At 37.2% G+C, this 23695-nt stretch overlaps 2 protein-coding genes across 3 annotated transcripts; both read right to left on the reverse strand.

Moving 5' to 3' along the window:
- Positions 1-649: 649 nt before the first annotated feature.
- Positions 650-5095, reverse strand: LOC117629255. 2 transcript variants are annotated; one of them, XM_034361790.1, is made up of 7 exons: positions 4260-5095; positions 3398-3486; positions 3186-3261; positions 2434-2483; positions 2018-2359; positions 1521-1559; positions 650-1255 (listed from the first exon to the last, which is right to left on the reverse strand). In XM_034361790.1, exons 1-7 carry the CDS (start codon positions 4435-4437, stop codon positions 1079-1081), a joined length of 951 nt encoding a protein of 316 aa, XP_034217681.1. In that variant the 5' UTR covers positions 4438-5095; the 3' UTR covers positions 650-1078. The 2 variants fall into 2 exon arrangements, with proteins under 2 accessions (XP_034217681.1, XP_034217682.1); XM_034361791.1 differs by lacking the exon at positions 4260-5095 and adding an exon at positions 4115-4227.
- A 4569-nt stretch (positions 5096-9664) lies between these two features.
- Positions 9665-10961, reverse strand: LOC117628384 (anthranilate N-benzoyltransferase protein 3). Its single transcript, XM_034360816.1, has 2 exons — positions 10496-10961; positions 9665-10396 (listed from the first exon to the last, which is right to left on the reverse strand). Exons 1-2 carry the CDS (start codon positions 10958-10960, stop codon positions 9758-9760), a joined length of 1104 nt encoding a protein of 367 aa, XP_034216707.1. The 5' UTR covers position 10961; the 3' UTR covers positions 9665-9757.
- Between the last annotated feature and the right edge of the window lie 12734 nt (positions 10962-23695).

The raw sequence follows: 23695 nt of genomic DNA on the forward strand, positions 1-23695 counted from the left end.
GTAGGATTATAAATCTCGCCAAAATATTGAGATTAAGTTGGATTGGATTATGTCTGCTAGGCCATGCAATAGTATATTTTAGTTAATTCAGTCCCTTAATCATGAATAGTACCAAATACAGGATTGGATTAATGTTATCTTCTCTAATTCAGTGTACCTCCAATCCAATTCCAATCTCCAAACACGGCCGTAGGAATATCTCGTGGTTTCTGCTCTGAACTGCCAAACCTTCAAAGAGACATTTGGAGGCTTTAAGCTTGGCTACTCTGAGTCATATGACAACAGTCGATAAGCAAGAAACCAGTAATGGTAGGAGAGAGTTTCAAACCACTTTCGCAAACCACTTTATTATGACTAATTATTAATTGAGTAATGTAACACATCCAGTTTTTTTCACAAAAAGTTCAAAAGTATTCAGAATGTTTTCCAAGCCGAATGTCATTTGAACTTGTTCAACATTGCATGTGAGCACTTGTGCTTAGGTTGGGCATGTGTGCATGATGTGTTGCATAAATCTCTCTTTAAGATTCAGGAAACACTCCATACTTGTCGATCACATTACCCTGTCATTTACATGTCGGGACCATGCAGAAAATGAAACCAGCAATATGAATAAATCAGAGATAATACAGTGACATGGTCAGCAAAATTTGGATTTTGGAACCAGCAACATGGATAAAAATTGCCAGCACAGAAAATGAAAGCTGAACTCAATTTACCAAGAAATGCACTCTGTCTGCTGTGCCTCACAAACATGTTAAATGTAAAGGACGATGTAAAGAATAGAGATATCTGAAAACAAGAAGGTTGATTTACCCCAGAAGTTTAACCAGTGCACCTCAACGGGTTTGTATATGTAATGCTTATCTTTTTGAATACATTTCTTTGTAAGGTAACTTGGACTCTACCTGTATCTCTTTAATTAGTTTGTCACCCACTGAACCCAGCTCATGCTCCTCACATGGTTGGGTAACCAAGCCATGAAGGTCCAAACTCCAGTCAAGGGGTATTGCCGTATCAGTTAATATTGTTCTTTTGGTCAAGGCGCTTGAACTCTAACAGAATCATTATACCTCATCTATTTTTTTCTCTGTTTTCTTCGACACTCAAAACAATCTGTACATGGAGATTTGTTTTTACTTGAATAACTTGCTTGCAGCTTGCTAGGTGGTATTTTCAGGTCTTCCAGTAGTACATGGCGAAGCTTCTCGTTTTCCTCCATGAGCTCTTCAATGACTTGCTGGTGTTTCAATATCTGATGCATAGGCAATTTCAATTTGACAATTCTAAGTATAAAAAAAGAAAAAAGAGAAAGGATATTAACATGACTTGAGGCCTCTTAAAGAATGCTTTCCATAAATTTAGACTTTTCCAGTGGTTACTGGTATTTTACCAGGCAATAGCATCATATCAAACATGTATCTAAGATCAATTTTTTAAAAACAAGGAAAACAAAATAAACACAACCAAAAATTTGCAGGAAAATAAACTGGTAGCTATGAGCCGATATTAAACATTACCATTTGAAGCATTTTGTTCTCCGACCTCAAGCGTCCAGCCTACACAGGTAAAACCAAAAATTAGATAATCACAGAAAAGATTAGATAATGAGGGATCAGCCAGCCCACCCACCCACCAACATGAGAAAATCATGGATTCAGTTGAACTTCCCATGAAATGGAAATGCAGTTCTACACTTTTGAACATCCTTTTTAAGGAAAAAAAGAACCACCCATTGCTATGTAGGCAGACAAGTAATTCCCCAAGCTTTTAGATATATTGACTAAGAACTTTACGGTAATCACTGCTGCAAGTGATTATAGTTGGAATCAAAACAAACTACTGCAAACACCTCCCCAAAGAAAATGAAGCAGAAAATTAGAAGACAAACATGCCCCCTGGCTCTCCTGTAAGACTGGAACAAGTTACTTTAGAAAATGCAATCTTCGTATCACACATTTGCATAACAATTTTATATGGTTCTTTGATAAGTAATCATGTTCCATCTGTTACATACCGCTTCATTTGATTCACTTTCCTCTCCTTTCAGAACTGGATTCTGAAGAAAACTGCTGAGAACTTTTTCTGTTCGACTGCCAAAAGGTGTATCAACTGGAGAGCCTTTTGAGGTAAAATTTTCATAGGCTGAAGCAGTACCAGTATTCCCATATCCAGGTAAACCTTGAGATTTATGGTCTGGTGGCTTTGTAGCCAACTGCATGCTACTTCCCATTGGATTTTGGCTTGATGGATCATTTACAATGCCTATGGTCCTTTGCAAAGAACCTGGGATGGCACCTTGACCAATGGCTAAATTGGGAGCAACTCCAAACTTCACCATCATCTTTGTGATTCCTTGCTAGAGAATATAGAGTTAATGAATCAGTAGACTGTAACAAGCAACAACTCATGACAAGAGAAACTAATACTCACTAAAAGATGAAATTGAATTTGATGTAACACCCCTGGCTTCACAGCAAGGCCTGCAATTGGAAATCAACAATTCAGCTATCAAAAACGAATATTGTTAAAATGCATGAATTACAGAGCACTGATGTATTATCTTATAGCATGAGGTCAGAGCATATAATGCCAATTGGATTTTTTAAAGAAGACTGTGCAATTTACATTTTGGAACAATGTCATGAAGTCACTATTCAAATAATTGCAACCAGTAAAAATCTAAACAGAAGAATCTGTTCTTGTTGAAACGTGAATACTGTTCTGTTATGACTCCAGAAATCTGCACCCCTGATCAAATTCCTTCCACTGGACAAAGAGTTTGAACAGTGCTAGACTCCCAAATGTAAAATATGTACTGTTATCAAGAATGGACATAAACAACTACATAGGCTGAAGGGCTGTTGTGAATGCCAGATAGCCTGCCCAAGGAACTCAGCCAAAACTTTCTTTCACATGCATGAAATTGCACTACTTAAATAAAACATGAATCCCTTCTACAACTCATCAAAATATAGTGATAAATCTGTTTGCATCACCAAATATTCTGATTATAAATTAGGCAAGACATATCATACAGGAAATGAAAAACCAAGCACCAGCTATCACAACGCATTTCACCAGGAACTAGTAAACATAAGTCTCCATAATAGTGCATCAGAAAATGCAAATATATGAAACAAAACGTACTACTGAATTCCCTAGAAACGCATAACATGACATACCAACTCCAAAACCATGGCCAATACCAACTCCACATCCAATGCCTGCTTCAATGTTCTTTGCTCCCAGCTTCCTCAACTGAAGAATGATACATGGGAATAAGAGCTTGAGGAAGTCTTTGAGTGTCAGTAATCATCTTATCTTCCTCTTTTCATGACAATGACAATGATACTCACAAAACTGAAAAATGAAAAGAAGAAGATATTTGACTTACAGAGTTATTTACATGTCTGCTAACGCCAGATAATGCATCAGTAGCACCTCGTGTGGCACCCATGACTTGATTTAGTACTGGTATTGCACCTGGTGTACATAATTTAAATCAATATGTGGGTTAACTAATATCTGCTACAACCATAACAACCACAGAAGAGAAATTTGATAGTATTGTTGTCAATAGCATCTCCACTTGAAAAGATACAAAGTTGCACAACTTCTCATCACTTATCAATCATCCAAATACTGAATTGCATGGATCAATATATTATTGCAAAATAGAATTGTCTCTTGCCACCCTATTCCTTTCTCTAGATTTAACTCTTTAAAAACATATGTGCGAAAGCATGCTTGAAAATAACTGATATCTAAAGGTATCAGCTTACAGACAATCCATAGCTTGAAAATGGACACTACTCATGAATACACATTGATTAAGATAACAATGCACAAACTTCAGATTCAGAACAACCAAATTCTAACTTCACAAACATTACACGCATATTAGCAAAAAATCAAATTCAAAATCCGAACCAACCAACCATCCGTGCAGTTGCTGTAAATTATTAGATTAAAATGGTTCCTACTAAAACGATATACCAAAAAATCAAAATGGCAGCTTTATCCCATTTCCTACATTTTCTCAGCAACCAAACAGACCCAAGTTCCAAAAACAAACAACAAGGGCAATGACAGAGAACATGGAAAGTAATACATGGTTTCTTAGCAACTTGTGTCTGATGGTTTTCAGCATTTTTGGGTTTGAAGAGCTTCCCCAAGTCCATCTTCCACATAAAATTAGACTATAGACTGAGAAAGCTGTGGAAGAAAAAGAGATAGTTCAATAGACAGAGCGGTACCTAGATTTATGGGGCGACCAACACCGATACCAACACCGCAGCCTATGCCAAAGCCTGTAAATACTTGACCCACTTTCAAAGTAAACGGATTCTCTATTCGGATTCCCCCACTTGGCCTTCCCTCATTGGCCACCACCAAGCCACTCTTGCTACTACTATTGCTGCTGCTGGCCTCCATTTCTGAATAAGCTTCTCCCTCTTTTCAAAAGCCAAAAGCTTAAAGCTTAACTCTCTCTCTCTCTCTCTCTCTCTCTCTCTCTCTCTCTCTAAAAGCCCAAGCCTCACACTTCTCTCTCACTCCCCCTGAAATCTTCTCTCCTGAAATTTCCTACCTTGCTCGCTCGCTCTAAACTGCAAATCTAAAACATTAGGTACAAGTGATGAGCCATACTTCTCTGCTAACCAGAAATTGTGTAAACTTAGGCCTGCAATCGGCTACCCACTAGAAACATGCCCACTTCAACCTAGGAATTGTTCAAAGTCTTGACATGCTTAAATTACCAAGTTACTCTGAGCTTTGTGGACAATCAGTAATGGATGGATTTAAATTTCATTGGTGGATCCGTGCAGTCGTTTCATAGGATTCTGACTGCGGAGGGGAGGAGTGTTGTTGTACATAAGAAGCGAGGTAACCGAGTATCGAATAAACAGGTAGCTGTCTATGGGCTTGAACAGGTAAGGCAAGTCCACAGGATCCTTGGATTGGTCTAAAGTGTATTCCTCACAAGTTGCCCAAGTCCGAAAGTATGAACAATACATACGCTATCCGAGGCATCTACTTTGTTTTTTTTTTGGTTACATGGAGGGGCAAGCCCCAGGAGAAAAGAAATTAACGAAGAACACTTTGAGGCAAAGCCCGACTTAAGCTATCATCATGCAAAATATGGTCTAGAGAAGAAGGCATATCATCAAAACTATGCAAACCCAATTATAGCAGCAAGGTGATCAACATGATTCTGTTCGCTGTCCGAGGCATCTACTTTTCTCACCAAATGTGTATAGAATATGTTTGTACGCATGTTAAAGTCTTGATAAAAATAAATAAGATCTAAAGTGGGCCTAAGTGAAAAATAAATAAGGTCTACAGTGGGCCTAAGTGTTTGAATTTTATATTATACTTTATGTTTTCAATTGGGCATGACGTTGTTACGTCTCTATTTTGAAGCGTAACAATGTGTTGAAGTTGTTTGGCTCACCATGATGCAGGATAAGGAAGAGGAACCAAAGATTGCAAGAGGAGAGCAGCGAGAGGAGAAGAAGAGGTCGCGGAAAAGAGCAGCAGTGTGCCGATAACCGATCGCTTTATATAGAGAGCTCAAATTGTGTCTTCAACTCCATATGATCGGTCGCCTAACCCTGACGACCGGTTGCCACATGAACAGTGTTGCACGTGATTTAGACGTTTTGACGTGTTTGACTTGATTTTTCTATTATTTTTGGGGTTTTCTAGCCTAATTTGATAGGGTTTTGGTTTACTATTCCTAGTTAACTTGTAGCAAAAGTCATATGCATCATAAATAGGACTTTTAGGGCTAGGTTAATAAGAAGAGAGAGACACACGGGACTTCAAGGGTGCTTTCAAGAGCATCAAAGGGTTTGAGCAAAGGGTGAGAGAAAAAAGAGTTAGGGTTCTTGTGAGAGCTAAGGGGGTTTAAGTTGTAACCAAAATTGTTCTTACGAACTAGTGAATTTATAAGTGGATCACCAAGAGGACGTAGGCACAAGGCCGAACCTCTATAAAGTTTTGTGTTCTTTTGTGTTTGCTTTCTCTATTCGGTGTGTGTATGTGTTTTATTTGCAAAGGGGTTTGTGTGTGTGATGTTGCATAGTACATCAACAACAAGATCATGGAGTGTTTTTGCACAACAAGTGGTATATGAGCCTAGTTCGGCAGGGGTATTGGTTTATGCCCAAGTGCTCTTACAATTTAAAAAGCGGCAGTGTGTTGACAATGACAAGCAACAAGAAGACACCACAACCGATGTCGACTGTGAAGGTCGAGTTGAAGTTGTTCATCGACAAGGAGAACTTTACTCTTTGGCAAAGGAGGATGAAGTACGTACTTAAGAAGCAGGTCTCTGTGTAGTCTTGGCAGGCAAAGAAAAGAAGCAGGACACCATGACGGATGTGGAGTGGGACAACCTAGACTAGCTTGCTAAAGGGTCTATCGAACAACACCTCACTAATGAAGTGTTGTGTAATGTGATGGAAGACAACGCAAAGTAGACATAAGAGAAACTTGAAGAGATGTTTGAGTCAAAATCGTTGTCCAACAAGCTCTTCTTGAAGGAAGAGCTTCATTCTTTAAAGATGGAGGAGGGTGCAAGTCTAATGGAGCATGTCAGCACCTTTAATAGGTGTATTGCGAATTTGCAAAGAATGGATAAGGTTTATAAGTCAGAAGATAAGGTCGTGATATTTTTGACATTTCTGTCTCTGTCTTATAAGCACTTCCGCATGACGCTTATGTTCGGCAAGGGAACTTTGAAGTATAAGGACGTGATGCAAGACATCTTGATGCATGACATCATAGTTCAACATTCTGGAGATAGCTCTCAAGGTGAAGGCCTTGTGGCGAGGACCGGAGAGCGGGGTCATTCAAGCAAGCATGGGGGCAAGTCAAACAATGGTGGAAATTCTAGATCTGAGAACAATGAAGGGTGTTTCAAGTGTGGATCAAAGGACCATTGGAAGCGGAATTGTCTAGGATGATGAGGGAGAAGGAAGAGGAACCAAAGCTTGCAAAATGAGCAACGGGATGAGAAGAATAAGTCTAAGAAATGAGCAGCAGAGTGCCAGCGACTAGTCATCGTTGGACAAGCGACCGATGACTTTATACCGAGAGCTCAGGTCGTCTCTTCAACTCCATGAGACCGATAGCCCAATCTCGATGACCAATCGCCACGTGAGTAGTGCCGCACGTGATTTTGACGTTTTGGCGTGTTTGACTTGGTTTTCCTATTATTTTTGAGGTTTTCGAGCCTAATTTAATAGGGTTTTGGTTTATTATGCCTAGTTAACTTGCAGCGAAAGTCCTATGCATTATAAATAGGAATTTCAGGGCTAGGTTAATAAGAAGAGAGAGCCACAAGGGAATTCAAGACGGAATTTAATGGTGTTTTCCAGAGCATCAAAGGGTTTGAGCAAATGATGAGAGAAAAGAGAGCTAGGGTTCTTGGGATATGTAAAGGGGGGTTTAAATTGTGTTGGATATCTAGTTGTATGGATATGGCTATGGTAGGATGAAAGATGCTTCAAGGCACGTATAAATACTGTCTTTCAGACTTTATTTGACCCCACAACTTGTGTGCAGAGAGGTTGAATAAATAAGCTATTTGGATACAATGAAGCCTTAGCCTATATATGTGGATACAAGGATGCTCAAGAATATCTAGGAGTTAATATTGCAGGATATAACTTCTAGATGGTTTGCTTTTATAGAAATAGATGGAGAAGAGTATTGGTTGAATTGTATATCCTTTGGCAGAGAACCCTCCTCCATTTATAGAGGGGTTTGTGTCTTTTATGAATTGGTGTTATTCAAATTCAGAAATCCATGTAACTCCTGGATTGCACCTCTTTATCAAGAGGTACCACTTCAATGAGAACGCATCTCTTCATGTTAGAGTGTGTTTTTATTTTTGAAATATGTATATGAAGTGTTTCTAACATTCATATATCTAATTCAAATACCTAGGTATCAAGAGACACATCTAAATACTCAAAAGGCACTTCAAAATCGCACGCCAGACAAGAAGCGACCGATCGTTTTTTCCGACGACTAGTCACTTTGCATAGAGAGCAAATATGAAACACTGTGCCAAATATGACTGGTCGCTTTTTAAAGTATCATCATATTTTGAAAAATCTCTTATGAGTTGTAACCAAAATTGTTTTTAGATGTTAGTGAATTTCTTGAGTGGATTATCAAGAAGACATAGGCACAAGGTCAAATTTTTATAAATCTTTGTGTTCTTGTGTGTTTGCTTTCTCTCTTAGGTGTGTGTGTGTGTGTGTGTTTTATTCTCAAAAGGGCTTGTGTGTGTGTCGTCACATAGTCCATCAACAATAAGATCTTGGAGTATTTCCGCACAAGATAGGGAACCAACTTTTGTGTTGTGTCAATAAGAAATTAAAAATGAGATACTAAATAGGGATACCGATAGTGACACAACACCTTATTTATCTTCGATGCTCAAGAGGCCATGTATAGAAATTGGAGTCAATTGTTCAACAATAAGCGCTTTAGCATTGAAGACATTAACTCTCACGCCAGAGAGGTACCGAATTCTGTGAAGAGTATGCTTAACACGTTTTTGATAGTACACTTGACGAGGGTTTAGCTTTGTGGTTGTGAACTTGTGAGGACTAAAGAGCAAGCAAACATTGCCTCACATGGTGTAGATATAGAGATCACAATTATTGAGAGTGAAGTTGTACGTTTAACGTCCCCTCTCCACACTTCAATGCTTGATATCAAAAATTGACTCACCCATTGAGATTTCGTGCACGTCCCATGCATATTGAGAAACTTCACATCCAATTTTATCCCATTATATCTCCATTTGTCTTTGAAAAAGGCGTTATGAATTCATCGCTCTTTTTTACTGCGTGTACACAATTGATTTTATTTCTTTGTCAATTATTTTTTTTTTCCTTTTTTCTGGAACATATTTTGTTACTTCTTTTGTTGATATTTTCGTATTTTCAAATTCAAGATGATGCTTGGATATAAGTCACTATCAGCTCAAGTCATAATTTGGGGTTTTTCCCAATATTCATTTATTTATTTATTTTTCTGGTAAGCAATTTGCCCAATTTTTTGAGTAAGCATTGTGGAATTCTGAGAGTGAAGAGTTAAGATGATATGCTGACGAAAGAGAGAACCATGGCATACTTTACTCCACAAGTTTTCTGCGAGATAGTTAAAGAGCTGTCTCTGTTACTAAATGCAAAGTTGCTCAATTGGGAGACTCGCATTTTCAGGCATGGCTCAATAATTAAATACCCATGGCCCATTATTGAATTAACTTCAATAGGAGAAAGATTTGCATGAGACGGGAATAGCACTACATACGTGATAACACTTCTACGTGGCATAACATTATTGTTCGGAAATAGCAAACCAACGCTATCCTTCTGTTGCAACCAAGTTTTACTCTGTCAATTGAAAGCTGCCCTTTTAATTACTTTGCTCATTGATTCATCAAATGTGACTGGTCACAGACACATAGGGATACGATTAATTTTCTTACCCCACTACCCAACAACTTAGCAAGTACAAAAGGACCAATTTGCTTGGCAGTTTGCTTGTTAAAATATCATTTAGGATGCAGCTCAATTTTGTTTCTGATTTACCATAAAAAACACATGCACTTTTTATATCTTTGAATCTTATTGCACTAAATTATACATGAATTTTGATGGATCAAATTAAATAGAGATACATTTCTTAGATAGAAACACAAATTTACCAGAAACTGTGATTTTGAAGACTGCTAGAATTCATCCTGATAAGGAACTGTGACAATCACTTTCACTTCATCAGGGCAACCCTTTTGATCAGCTGATGGCATTGCCATGACAAGTCCACCGGAAACGAATCCGATCCAATACGAAACAAGAGCAGGCTTATTCCCTTTGCGAAATTCGATGTCATTTGCGCAGAAATCATCCCAGATTGCTGCTGCAATTTGACTCTGAAGGCCTGATTTCGGCTTAATAAGTCCATCTTTTGGAAAGTTCTCAACCTTGATTGAATTGCAGGACTTGGTCTTCAAAAACAAGGACCACTTGGGAGTCATTTTGGTACCAAACTTGCGCTCTGCTTCTTCAACACAAAATTGCAATGCATAATCATTCTCCGAATTCACATGCTCCCCCGGGATATTGAAAATCATAGTTTGGCTAGATTTTTTGCTAGTATTAGAGCTAAATATGCTAGTGGGGGAGCTATCAGTACATTTTGAAGTGTTAGGGAAATAATACATTGGTGCTGCAGGTAGATCATCTTTTGAAAGCATATTGTTGTGGATGTCAGCCCATTTCTTGATGAAGTTTTCCTTCAACAAAATGTCTGCCAGAAGAAGGCTGCAGCTAATTCCTATTGAGCATCCTCCACACTGGAAATTGGTCACCTAAGAAACACAAAAGTATTATAAATAAATAAATAAAAGAGCTTGATCCATAAATTCAACACCAAGCTCCTACGTATGATTTCTTAATTAATTAATTACCTGAACATAAACAAGTGGAGAGTACTGAGGATTTTGTTCATCAATATCTTTCCAAAACACAAGCTCAGCTTCTGCATCCTTTCTGCCTCTGCTGCCCCTGAAATCAAGAAACTCAGACAAGGAAGCTGGGATCCTTGTCTCAAGAAGTCTAATGCCACTGTCATTTGACACAATTTCCATCAATTCATCTCCTTCTCGAAACCGACCAGCAAATATTGGATTCTCCAACAAGGCCCTTGCTAGTGACTCCTTGAGCCATCCAACATGAAACCAACGAGCATCATCTTGGCTTGCCTTTGCGTGGTAAAGAAGGATGTGCAGGCAATGCCTGAATATTCCCGAACCGATAGGGTCTGCCGTCAACACTTGGCGTGCTTGTCGTGGCTCCGTTATTCTCAACGGTGTCACAGTCTGCACAGATTCCATGTGTATTTCTGGGATAAGCTCACTTTTGGACATTGCCATCTTGCACAAAAGGGAATGGAGTTACTACTCTCATATATATATATATATATATATATATATATAAATTACAAAATATGCTTATTGCTTTTTATCATAAATGCTCTCTTTTTCGTCAAACAGTTTGTCATCATGTGATGGTATAAATTCTGAATATAAATCATTTTAGGGCTAAGATCCCCTTTATAAGTTTTCAAAGAGATCTTGGTATACCTTAGTCTTGGAATGAGGTAGCCTCCACTCCCTCTAAATTTTTTGAAACCGTGAATATAAACCATTCTAAATCAAGAAAAATAATAATACGTATGATTACGGTAGCGTAATTAATAATGCGTTAGATATTTAAAAAGACAAAGTTCCTTGTTTCACAATTAATGGAAAGAATTGCATAAGTATTTTAAGAATGGACAAGTCATGCATTCTCAATGCATTCAACTTGGGAAATGTATGACTTTTTATGCAGCTGAGTTAGACGCGCAGGTGGTGGATATGCTTCACCGTCGTCCTCATCACATAAATATATGGTTAGTTGATAAATTTTTCGTTTTCTAATAAATGCACCGTTCATATAACGCGATCAATCAAAACAACTATTAATTGAGCCTAAAAAACGGATTATAGTAGGGCAAACTACCCTCTCCAAGCTGGTCTAGCTCCTCTCGTTTTGGCTATGTCATTCAAGGCAAAATGACAAAGGCTGCCCTACAAGTTAATAACAAATGTGAAATGGGCAGTGCTACGTACGGATTCCCTAGCACATGTTGGGTTTAGCATTTATATTTGTGTTAATGGTTGTACACTTAATATACATATACATATTTCTTCACACAATTGACAGTTGGTAGGTGAAAATATTTGTATTTGTTGATTTTGGTTTGAAGATGCTGTTGGGATTCAACATCTTTATGAGAATTAATTCTTTGTACGAGTTTAAAAAAAAAAATAAAAATTTACAAGATGATGATTACAGATCATCAAATATAGGCACAATAATGTGTGTATATATATATATATATATATATCTATACATATCATGGTGTAGCAGAACATAGGCCCAAAACATACTTGTGATGAGGTATTTAAAGACAATAAAGTTGTAAGGCTTATTTGTTGACATGCCTTCTGTGGTTTTTAAATAGTCTCAGTTTGCCCTCTGACGTTTCAAATGACTCAATTTCCCCCATGAACTTCTATTACGTGACCAAAGTTGCCCCATTCCGTTAGTTTTCATATCAAATTGTTAAATCAGCTGACTTGACACGAATATTTTGATAAATTTAACTATTCAAAATTTAAAATAAATATAAAAAAATGCTTGAAATTATTTAAAATAGAGTTAAGATAAAAATATCTCATTTTTTTCTCCCTCAATCATCAACCCCCACCACTTTCTCCCTAATCTCAACCAACCCCAGCAACCACCTTTCCCATCCCCATTCTGACAAAATAAAGGTACCCAACAAACTTAGCAACCTTCCTCCTCTCTCTCTCTCTGCCAAAAAATCCGCTCTCCACTGTAACATCCCATATCGACCAACAGAGAGGGGGTGATGTGCCTTATATGTACATGCCCACCTCCATCTAGCACAAGGCATTTTGGGAGTTCACTGGCTTCGGATTCCATGGGAACTCCGAAGTTAAGTGAGTTGGGGCTAGAACAATCCCATGATGGTGACCTACTGGGAAGTTGCTCGTGAGTTCCCAGAAACAAAACCGTGAGGGAAGAGAGGGGGGCCCAAAGCAGACAATATCGTGCTATGGTGAAGCAGATCCCGGAATGTGACAATTTGGTATCAGAGTCACTCTGCCGTGTGGTGAGAGTGTGCCGACGAGGAAGTCGGGCTCTTAAGGGGGTGGATTGTAATATCCCACATCGACCAACGGACAGGGGGTGATGTGCCCTTATATGTACTCCCACCTCCATTTAGCACGAGGTCTTTTGGGAGCTCATTGGCTTAGGATTCCATGGGAACTCTGAAGTTAAGCGAGTTGGGACTAGAGCAATCCTAGGATGGGTGACCTAATGAGAAGTTGCTCGTGAGTTCCTAGAAACAAAACCGTGAGGGTGGATAGGGGGGCCCAAAGCGGACAATATCGTACTACGGCGGAGTTGATCCCGGGATGTGACATCCACTCTCTTCGACATCATCAAACCCTAACTAACAATTCACCCTATGTCTCTCTCCTCTCTATTCTCTCTCCTTCTTTGGCTCCCACCAAGGGAGATATGGGCTGCCACATATGCGAAATCTGAAGTCAATTTAGTGATTTTATTTGTGAGTTTTGAGCCTTTTGACAATTTGGGGGAGGAGGTTGAAGAGAGAGAGGCAGAGAGAGAGAGAGAGAGAGAGAGAGAGAGAGAGAGAGAGAGAGAGAGAGAGAGAGAGAAGGGAGAAGGTGGGGTGGATTTTTTTTGGGTGTGGGTTGGTTAGGCAGTGGGGCTGGTTGAGATAAGGGAGAAGGTGGTGGGAGTTGATGATTTTTTATCTTTATTTTTTTATATTCCTATTTTAAATAATTTCAAGCATTTTTTTAATATTTAATTTGCATCTTTTAATTTTTAATAGTTAAAGTTACCAAAATAACCATGTCACTTCAACTGATTTAACTGTTTTTATCTGAAAACTAACATAATGGGATAACCTTGGTCACATAATGGAAGTTCAAGGGGGAGATTGAGTCATTTGAAATATTAGAGGGCAAACTAAGACTATTTGGAAAACATATGGGGCATTTCAACAAATAAACCAAGTTGTAATGCTTCAAGTACTTGTATAAATAAACACAATGATTTCCGACCCTCTCCCTAAACTGTCAGTGGGAATCTTCAAGAATCATAATGTGCCATCGTTTATAAGGTGACCATGATGAGATAAAACTGTCATGTTTTAACAATCGTAAAGGCTTTTTATATTGAAGCATAAAGCAGCTATAAAAAGGAATAAGGTTGCCTAGTTTTTTTTTTTTATAGGTATAAGCCTAAGGGCTTCTAACAATGGAGTATTGAGGGACAAATGGGGTCAGCCGAACCCATGCCAGTTGGAAAAAAAGGGATGAAGTTCTCATGCTACCCAATGCTTGCTGGAGTGCGACCCTAAGGCCCGCACACCAACTATTCGACTAAATGAGCGAGAAGGACCTTGTTCTGCTGCCCTGTGTAGCGCAGGCGAGACTGTTTTTTTTATTTAAAAAAAATGCTTGGCTAAAACGACGTTGTTTTGGTGTAGGTGTGTTTTTTTATTTATTTATAAATTAATTGGCTTTAAAACGGCATCGTTTTGAGCCAAGTTAAAAGAAAAAGGAAAAAAAGGAAGAACCAACATCCTTACTCGACTTCAACAGCCTCCAAATCCCCAAAACCCAATTTCTTTCACATTTTCCCTCTCCTCTCTCAAACCTTAATCCTTAACCTCCATACCGGCGCCGACCAGCCCCTTGCCCACGCGGCGCTACCACCTCTCATAAATTCAAGTGGAGTAGGACTCCTACATAATCATTTTTAGTGTTAATTTTTTCTTTAAAAATTTGGAGACTTTTACACTATGACCCTATGACCATATGAGGTCACAATCCTGCATCCGCCATTAATGGTAACTAGGTGTCTTTAGTGACATTGTGCTGAACTAGTCCACCTAAATTATAATACGTGTATAATTAGTAATATTAATATATCATAGTTAGACCTAAAAAGTGAACCCTATAAGGAAAGAAAGGACCGATATATGCATGCAAGAACCATCTTAACATAATTTCAATACATAACAATGTTAACGTTCCAGGAAACACAAAAATAATTTTTCAGATCTTGAGGCTCTCTATGTAGGATTTTTCCTCTTTGAAGGAGAGAAACTTCATATATTCATCCAAGCTACTTGCCCTATATCTTTCTCGATGATCTTCATCAACAAGCTCTGGCAGGCTCCACCATATCTTCCATGGCTAGGCTAAGAAAGCTACCTACAGAAGCACTACTCATTAGAGGGCTTGACACTACAAAAAAAGTGGCAACAATTACCATTTTGTCATCAATTTTGGTGACTGTTATGGGGGTTGGTGTGGTTTGGCCCAAAATCTTGTTTCCAGCAACAAAAAATGGCTCGAGTAGATGGTGGCACCAGCAGACTGGGCTGGCCCCAGTTTTGCAATGATGTCAGTTGTGGCGTTCAAAATTTTTTTTAAGTTGGCACGTGCATTGCACGCGCCAACGTTAAAAAAAAAATTGCACGTGCTATATAGTAGCCACCAACGGCTAGCTTCCATGTGTCGGCGTCTGGGCTATCCGATAAAATTTTTTCCTCCAATCCAACTGCAGCCAATTTTTGTGCAATAAAAAAAAAAGAAAAAAAAATCAAAAAAAAAACCCAAAAATTAATGAAATTTTTTTTTCTTCTATAAATACCAACCAATACTCTTCACTTTTTACACCAAATCCTCATACATTTTCTTCTTCTTCAACTACTATTTGCTTTCTACTCACTATTTTTTTCACTTTCAAGTTTTATTTTTCTCTATCATATTATGGCTTCTTCTATCGAAACTGGAGGGCATGGAGCATGATGGAAGATGTTTTGTTGTGTGAGTCTTGGGTCCAAATTAGTCATTGTCTCGTCTCGGGTAATGAGATGAAATTCTGTCATATGTGGAAAAAAATTCATGACGAATTTTGTGAAAGATCGGGTTCAACCTGTACGGAAATAGCATTATCTAGTAGGTAGAAAATTCTCAATAAAGATTTGGCGAAATGGAAAGATGCCTTGGCAAAAGCCATGGACTACCATAGAAGCGGGGAAAATCATAGTAATGAAGTAAATTATTTGTAATTTTCGTTTTATTAATTTTAATGTCCTATTAATTTTTATTTAAATGTTTCTTGCAATTTCTATATTTTGTTAATATTTCTTGCATTTCCAATAAATTGTTAAAATTTCTTGCATTTCCATTATTTTATTTATATTTGTTGCATTACCAATATTTTTTTTAAGTTTCTTGCATTTCCAAATTTTTAAATTTATATATAGATTATGCAAGCACAAATGTGGTATGGTGCTACTGGGCAATGCAAAAAAACAAACGATTTGTTGTAGAAGCCGTTGTAGGTCCCTGGGGGTAGGTCTGCGCAGGTAGTCCCTAGTGTACAGAGTTTCGACTGCATCACAAAATCTCACCGAGCTCTCTAAAGTAGTGGACTTCCCCATCAGGACAATCTCATCCACCTGATCAGCAGATGACCCATCGCCAACATTCATATAACAGCTCTGAACTTTTACTCAGGAAGGAGTCCCAAATTTCCAGCACATTTTTCTTTTGAACAAAGTATTCATCATAATTGCAAATATCATGCATGACTTTATTGAACAAATAAGGTTGCATTCTATATCGCGCAACAAAATACCCCGAGAATGTTTATGTTTGTCCACATTCGGGCCACGATCTTCTTGTGAACCATGGCTGCTCTGGTTTTCTTCATCAAGCAAAGCCACTGCCATGACAAGTTGCTGATCTAGGTCTCTCTATGCCCTTTTGCCTGCAACTCGTCTACGCCTTCTTTCTCTAGTTTCTCGCTCTTCCCTTTCCGAGACCTCCTTCATGTCTGCCATTGAGAATGAAGTATGAATTCTAAAATTTGAGAAATGAAAATATAGAGAAAATCTGGTGTGAGAGGTATGAGCTGAGCCTCTGGTTTTATAGAAAAATTTATGCATATAGAGATGACACGTGACGCAATTTTAGAGGGTGAAAATCTTATTTGAAATTTGAAATTTATCTGAATTTTGAATTTTGAAATTTAAAATTTATCTGAATTTTGAATTTTGAAATGTATTTGAAATTTGAAATTTGAAATTTATCTGAATTTTGAAATCGAAAATGTTATCCGAAAATTTTATATGATTATGAGATATGAATAGTATTGACACGTAGGAACCCAAAAATCTTATCCGAAAATATTATCCAAATTAATTGTTTAGGTAAACAAATTTGTGAAAAAACAAAAAAATGAATAGTATTTGCCATTTGTCATGGCAACTGCTGGAAACACACATTGCTTTTTGCAAGGGCAGCCACTATTCACGTGAATAGTAGCTGCCCTAGCCCCCCTTGCCATGACAAAGAGCAAACTGCTGGAAGTGCTCTTAGCCCCACAACAGTCACAAAAATTGGTCATAAAATGGTAATTGTTGCCTTTTTTTTTTTTTTTTTTTTTTTTTTTTTTTTTTTTTTTTTTTTTTTTGTAGTGTGGGGTCACCCTGTGGAAAACACTCTTGTACAACCCATTGCTGAGAACTTCAAGATGATTCCCTACCAGGACCTTAAGGGCACCATCGGTTGCTGGGACAGACTTCCAAGCATTGTCGTCTGTGAAATCCATGATCTCAAGGCCTGACATGTTTTCAAGAAGGATGGTGATGAAACTGTGGTCTGTATGTGATGAAAGTCCGAGCATATTGCTTGATGGGAAAGATTGTGGGTATTTGTTGGCTATTATTATGTCCACTCCTTGCTCAAGCTTGTTCCTCAAGTAAGTTGGACTCAGAGCTAAGCTCTCCACAATGGCTCCCATTATTTCATTGCTTAATCTCCTCACCTCCGCTGCATAATTTCCCAAGTTTCCTCTAACAAAAACATCAAATTAATTTCCTTAGTTACTTTAAATTATAACTAACTATATGAAGGAACTCTCTCCAAAAAAAAAAAAACAAAAACAAAAACAAAACAAACTATGAAGTACCGAGTTCATGGTCTAATAATACCCAGTCTTCACTTTGTTGAATGCCTCAAATTTGAATATGATGAATAAATAGTAAATAGTAAATTTGGCTTATACCCTTTAAATTCAATGTGTCTTATCTACAACCCTTCACTTTTCGTTCCTATAAATAATACCCAATTTTTATAAGTAAAAACCTATGACTAGGATCCAACTCATCAATGTACCTTATTAAGCTCAATATCTAATTTATTATACTTTTTTGATTCCCAAAATACCCCTATTTACAATTCAATGGGTTGGTGTTTTAATTTTTGGTTCCCCAATTTATTGTGGTGATTTCCTTTATAATTTTTGTATGCAATTAATTATCCGCTTTTTTTATATTAAAATTCATTAATAGATATAGTCAGCAACGAGTTGGCCGGAAAGGCTTAGTTTTCCTTATTTGCTTGCCTTTTTGAAATTTTATTCCATCTTTTTTTTTTTTTTTGGGGTAAATACCATGAAGTGCCCCCAACCTGAAGGGTAAGATTAATCCCCGCTTGGGGTTTGGCTTGCCCCTGGTCACAAAGTGGTTTCAACGGGTTTTGAACCTTTGCCATTAAGGCGCCAGGTAACTCGCCAACTGAATGTGGCAGTTTGTCAACCGCACCACATCTTTTCCTTTCTACACATGTTCTTGTTTTTTGGTTCAATAAAAGTGCCTCAAGGTTGATTAAAAAAAAAGAGTACCGCAGGGGATTTCATTTATTTTTTTAAAAAAAAGATTTTGGATTTTGGATTTTATTTATTAAAGTTTTATTGTACCTAATTTTTCATGGAGCCATCTTCTTTGAGTACACAGCTTCTGAACTCATCTAATCCGTAGCAGCAGCAATCCTAGCAAGAACAAGAAAGGCTCAAGACTTCTGCTCTCTCTCAGAATCTGTTTCAGCTCTCTTTATGATGAGAATAGGTTTAGAGACCGTGTTTGATGAGAGCAGGGCCTTAAGCTTATATATAGGGCTAGGTCAAGTCGTCTCTACTCATCATCGAGGGCCGACTTGACTTATCTTCCAAGCCCACTTAATCGGTTCACGCATAAGTGGAAATAAAATAGGACCCCTTAATAGGCCTCAAAACCCTTCCTTATTTCCCTAGGTTTTGGGCCTCAAGGTACAACTTAATTTAAACTCTTATCAAAACCTGATATAACTTAGTATCTAGTGCACCGATCTAAATAGGAAAACATAACACTCATGGCCTGAAAACTTTCAAGAAGGATGGTGATGACACTGTGGCTGGCACTACAGAAAAAAGCCATTTAACAACTCACATTGTGCATTGTTGAACTGTATTGACAACACGCAGCGCATGTTGTTGAAGCCGATGTCGTTAAAAGGTCCAGAGCTTTCGACAACACGCTTTGCATGTTGTCGTCGATTTGAATGCTCGTTGTTAATGCCATTATTTGCAACGCGCGCATGTTGTAGTAGCAGGGGACAACAACATGTTAAGCGCGTTGTCGATGGCCTTAATGACAATGTGCATATGTGTGTTGTTGTTTACGTTTTAACAACAAGCTTTGCATGTTGTGATATTAATATTTTTTTATAAAAAAAAAAATTCAGAATCACCTCATAACAGTACAGTTCGTGCATAAACTGAAAATTCATGAAGTTTTCTTCCTTCCCAATCATAAGATAACCCATTAATAAGGAGTTTTCATTCAAAAAATAACTCCATACATATCGATAGATTCATTGTCAAGTTACATTGATCCTGATTAGTAATATGCATAGTCTAATAACACTTCAAAATCTTTGTCTGATCTAAAAACCTGATTAGTTGCATTTCAAAGTCTTCGTCCAATTGTGGAATAGTACAATGTCAAACACTTTCTACGAAACTTGAAGTTCCTGAAAAGATTAAAAAAAACAAAGTTGCTGTGATTTCAAAGAAATTTCACATATACATTAAGAAACATCTTCTAATAAGTATGAAAACATCTTCTATTAAGTATGAAAGTAAAGAGAATACTCTCAAAACCTTATTCACTTTCAAATTATATATGCTTAGCTTGTGAGATTACAGTTACTATTTAATTGGTTATTAGGAAAAAACAAGTAAACCAATCCTCTTGTCACCTAACATCCAAAAGAATCACAAAAGAAAAAGCAAGTTAGCTGAGATTTATAACTATGCAATACGTTATTTAATGCCATACTAGAATAAAAGAACCATCAAACCATATGGCAGCTGACTTGTCACAAAAAACCTACAAATAATAATAAACCATGGCAGCCAGCAAGAGTCCAGGAAAAGACCCCTCTGAAAAGAACACGAAAAAAGAAACAGGAAGTTAATGGAGCCATAGATATATATAAGCATCAATTCAACGTGGAATGCACATTTTCTAATATTGATTGACCACCTATAGTTTTATCCAGGGTAATGTTCTATCAGATCTATCCAGATTTCTTCTCCCCAGAGAAAATAAAGTTCAATATATTGGTTAGACTTGAACTACATTCATTGCTTTTACAATATATATATATATATATGAAATGCACACCTCTCATGTACAACTCTAGTAAGAAACTTTCACACATTTGGACTACTAGCATCAAATATTGAATTTTTACAATCCCAAATATTTTATCCATTAAAGCATAGCAATGGAAAATAAAATAGGAAATAAAGAGCCAAAATCTTAACAATCAATCCCTGCTCATTAACGACCTCAAGTATACTTATATATATATATATATATATAGATCAGCCTTCTCTATTTCAAAACCTTTAGTGAGAAAAATATCCCTACTAAAGCAAGACCCATTCAAATGAGTCAAGAATTAATGGAATTTTGCAAAATTGAGATTACCAATTTACTAAAAAAGGGAATAATACGTAAGAGTAAGTCACCATGGTCTTGTCCTGCTTTCTATGTCCAGAAAAATGCTGAATTAGAACATGGTGTCTCAAGACTAGTCATCAATTACAAACCACTTAATACTGTCTTAGAATGGATTAGATACCCAATTCCTAACAAAAGAGATTTAATCAATAGGTTAGAAAAATCAGTCATCTTTTCTAAGTTTGATATGAAAAGCGGATTTTGGCAAATTCAAATTTGAGTCTGATAGATATAAAACTGCTTTTGTTACTCCCTTTGGTAATTATGAGTGGAATGTTATGCCTTTCGGTCTTAAGAATGCTCCTAGCGAATTCCAGAATATAATGAATGAGATCTTTAATCCTTTCAGCCATTTTTCCATAGTTTACATTGATGATGTGCTTATATTTTCTGAGTCCATAGAACAACAATGGAAACATCTATATAAGTTCTTACAAATAGTTAAACAAAATGGTTTAGTTGTTTTTGCCAAGAAAATTAAATTATTCCAAACTAACGTGAGATTCCTTGGATTTAATATCTGCCAGTCACAGATTAGTCCCATAGATCGAGTTATCCAATTTGTTGATAAGTTTCCTGACCAAATCCTAGACAAGAGTCAACTCCAGAGATTTTTAGGATCCCTAAATTATGTTTCTGATTTTTACCAAAATTTGAGAAAACAATGTAAGCCGCTATTTGATCGTCTCCAAAATAATCCTCCTCCATGGTCATCTATTCATACTGAGATTGTCAAACAAATCAAAGCTCATATCAAGACTCTTCCCTGTCTTGGTATTCCTTCTGCTAATTCATTTAAAATTGTTGAAACTGATGCTTCTAATATAGGTTATGGAGGTATCCTCAAACAGAGAGTCTCTTTTGGTCAATCTGAGCAAATTATTCGATTCCATTCTGGCACTTGGTCCCAGTCCCAAGCTAATTATAGTACTATTAAGAAAGAAATATTATCTATTGTATTATGCATTAATAAATTTCAGTATGATCTATTAAATCAAAAAATTTTAGTACGAGTTGATTGTAAATCTGCTAAGCATGTATTAGAAAAAGATGTTCAAAACATTGCATCCAAACAAATATTTGCACGTTGGCAAGCTATTTTGAGTATTTTTTATTTTGATATTGAATATTTGAGAGGAAGTGAGAATTCTATTCCTGATTTCCTTACTAGAGAATTTCTGCAGGGAAAACAATGGCAGAAAGAAGAAAAGAAAGATATAAAGATGAGAAACAAAAAAGTCAAATTGGTCAATCCAGCCAACCTAGTCAACCCCAATCACTCCGAGTCCTCCCACCATCAATGAGTCAAGCCAAATATGAGCCTCCTTCCCAGATTGTCCCCTTCTCGGGATGCTTTCATATCCAAATCAGCAACAGATTTGCCAACCTAGGAGCCACAGTCGGCCAGGTTCGCCCTAGTTTCCAGTCTGCTTTAATTTCCAGTCATGATCCTTTTCAGGATATTGCAGTCACTAACCCCCCAGTTGTTTCTTACCATAAGACGTCCCAATACATGATCAAGAGTCACAGTCACCTGTTTGTCATTGAGTCCAAATATAATTCAATTGCTAATCCCATCACCATTGCTAAGTCTTATTTTCCACCCAATAGTCATTTCATTCCCCCAGCACCATTCAAGAACCTCAAATATTATAGAGATATCCTTCATGAGACCCATTCTATCACCATTAAGCCAATTAAAGACAGAGAAAACCCCTATATCATCCTCTATCATTCACTCTGCATTCACCAAATTATAAATGAAAATGAATGGAGTAGTCACCCTTATGATCTCAAAGTTCTCCAATTAGAACTTCAATATAGCTATTATGATTATATCGAAGCATGGTATTCTATCTTGCTTCACCAAACAGTTGATTTCAGTCACTCCTGGTTCTTAAACTTTGACAGCAAATTCAAGAGTTCTTTTCCTTACTGGTTCAATCACCGGTGGGAAAAACATGGTCTAGTCATTGATTTATTTCCTCCCCCCATGCAAGAATTAGTCAATTATTTTACTAATAAAAATAAATTCAAAGAATCTGAGTTGTTCTTCCCCAATTTACTTCATTTTGTTGCCAAATATAAAGTCCCTTGGATCCTTAAATGGTCCTATTAGGTTAATTGGGAAACTAGAGTCCTATCTCGCCAATTTTCAATCAAATGGTGGGATAAATTTAAACTTGAGCGTATTGCATATTATGTTTATGCTGATTTTCCTCCAGTCAGGAATCCACACCATGAGAAAAAGAGTTCCCCAGCCACATTACATTCTTCTCTCTCAATCGAGGGAAGGTCTAAGTCCGAATTACAAGATCTTGCTCGCCAACTAATGCTCCAAGCCTCTCAGATGAATGATGATGCAGACTCTGATGCCTCTCCTGCGTCACAGACATCTACTAGTCAGCCCAAGCCAGCCAGTCAACAAGCTCCAGCCCCAAAAATGCGGTGGAGTGATTATCCTAATGAACAAGACCCCTATGATTTTGGTCCTTTCAATCTAGGGGCCCATTAAAGTTTAAAGTAATTTTAGTGCCTGCTATAATTTTCATGAGCCCTTCAAAAGTTCTTGGATCCCAACCCATTCATCAAGTGGTGAAACTAGGATTTTGTAAGTGTTATTTGCATTTCCCCAATCAATATTATTTTGAGATATTTTGAGCTTTATTTTGATTAATGCTTATTTTCATTGCATCTATTTTCATATTCCTTGGTTCTAGACCCCTTCTGGTAGGAAACTTCTGCGAACTATACGGTTTAATATCTATTCCTCCGTCTAGAAAGAATAAGTCCAGTCATCACAGCCGACAGTTTAGAAAAACCCGCCATTATTCACGTAGAAAACAGTCATTCCCATATAATCATGAAGATAAAGAATTTTATAATAAGAAAAGATTTTCCCCTTGGAAAAACTGGAAAAAGAGTCACAATAAAGAAAAGAAAAATAGCTTTAAGAAAAAGACCGACAAAAGAAAAGTGAAATGTTATAAATGTCAAAAGTATGGTCACTATGCTAATAATTGTAAAGTAAAAAACACAATCAAACAATTAAAAATCACGGATGAAGAAAGAAACAAATTAATCCAAGTCCTCGAGTTAAAAAATATTGAGTCAAGTGAGAATGAAACCATGG

Source organism: Prunus dulcis, chromosome 5, assembly GCF_902201215.1.
Source record: "Prunus dulcis chromosome 5, ALMONDv2, whole genome shotgun sequence".
Classification (NCBI taxonomy): domain Eukaryota; kingdom Viridiplantae; phylum Streptophyta; class Magnoliopsida; order Rosales; family Rosaceae; genus Prunus; species Prunus dulcis.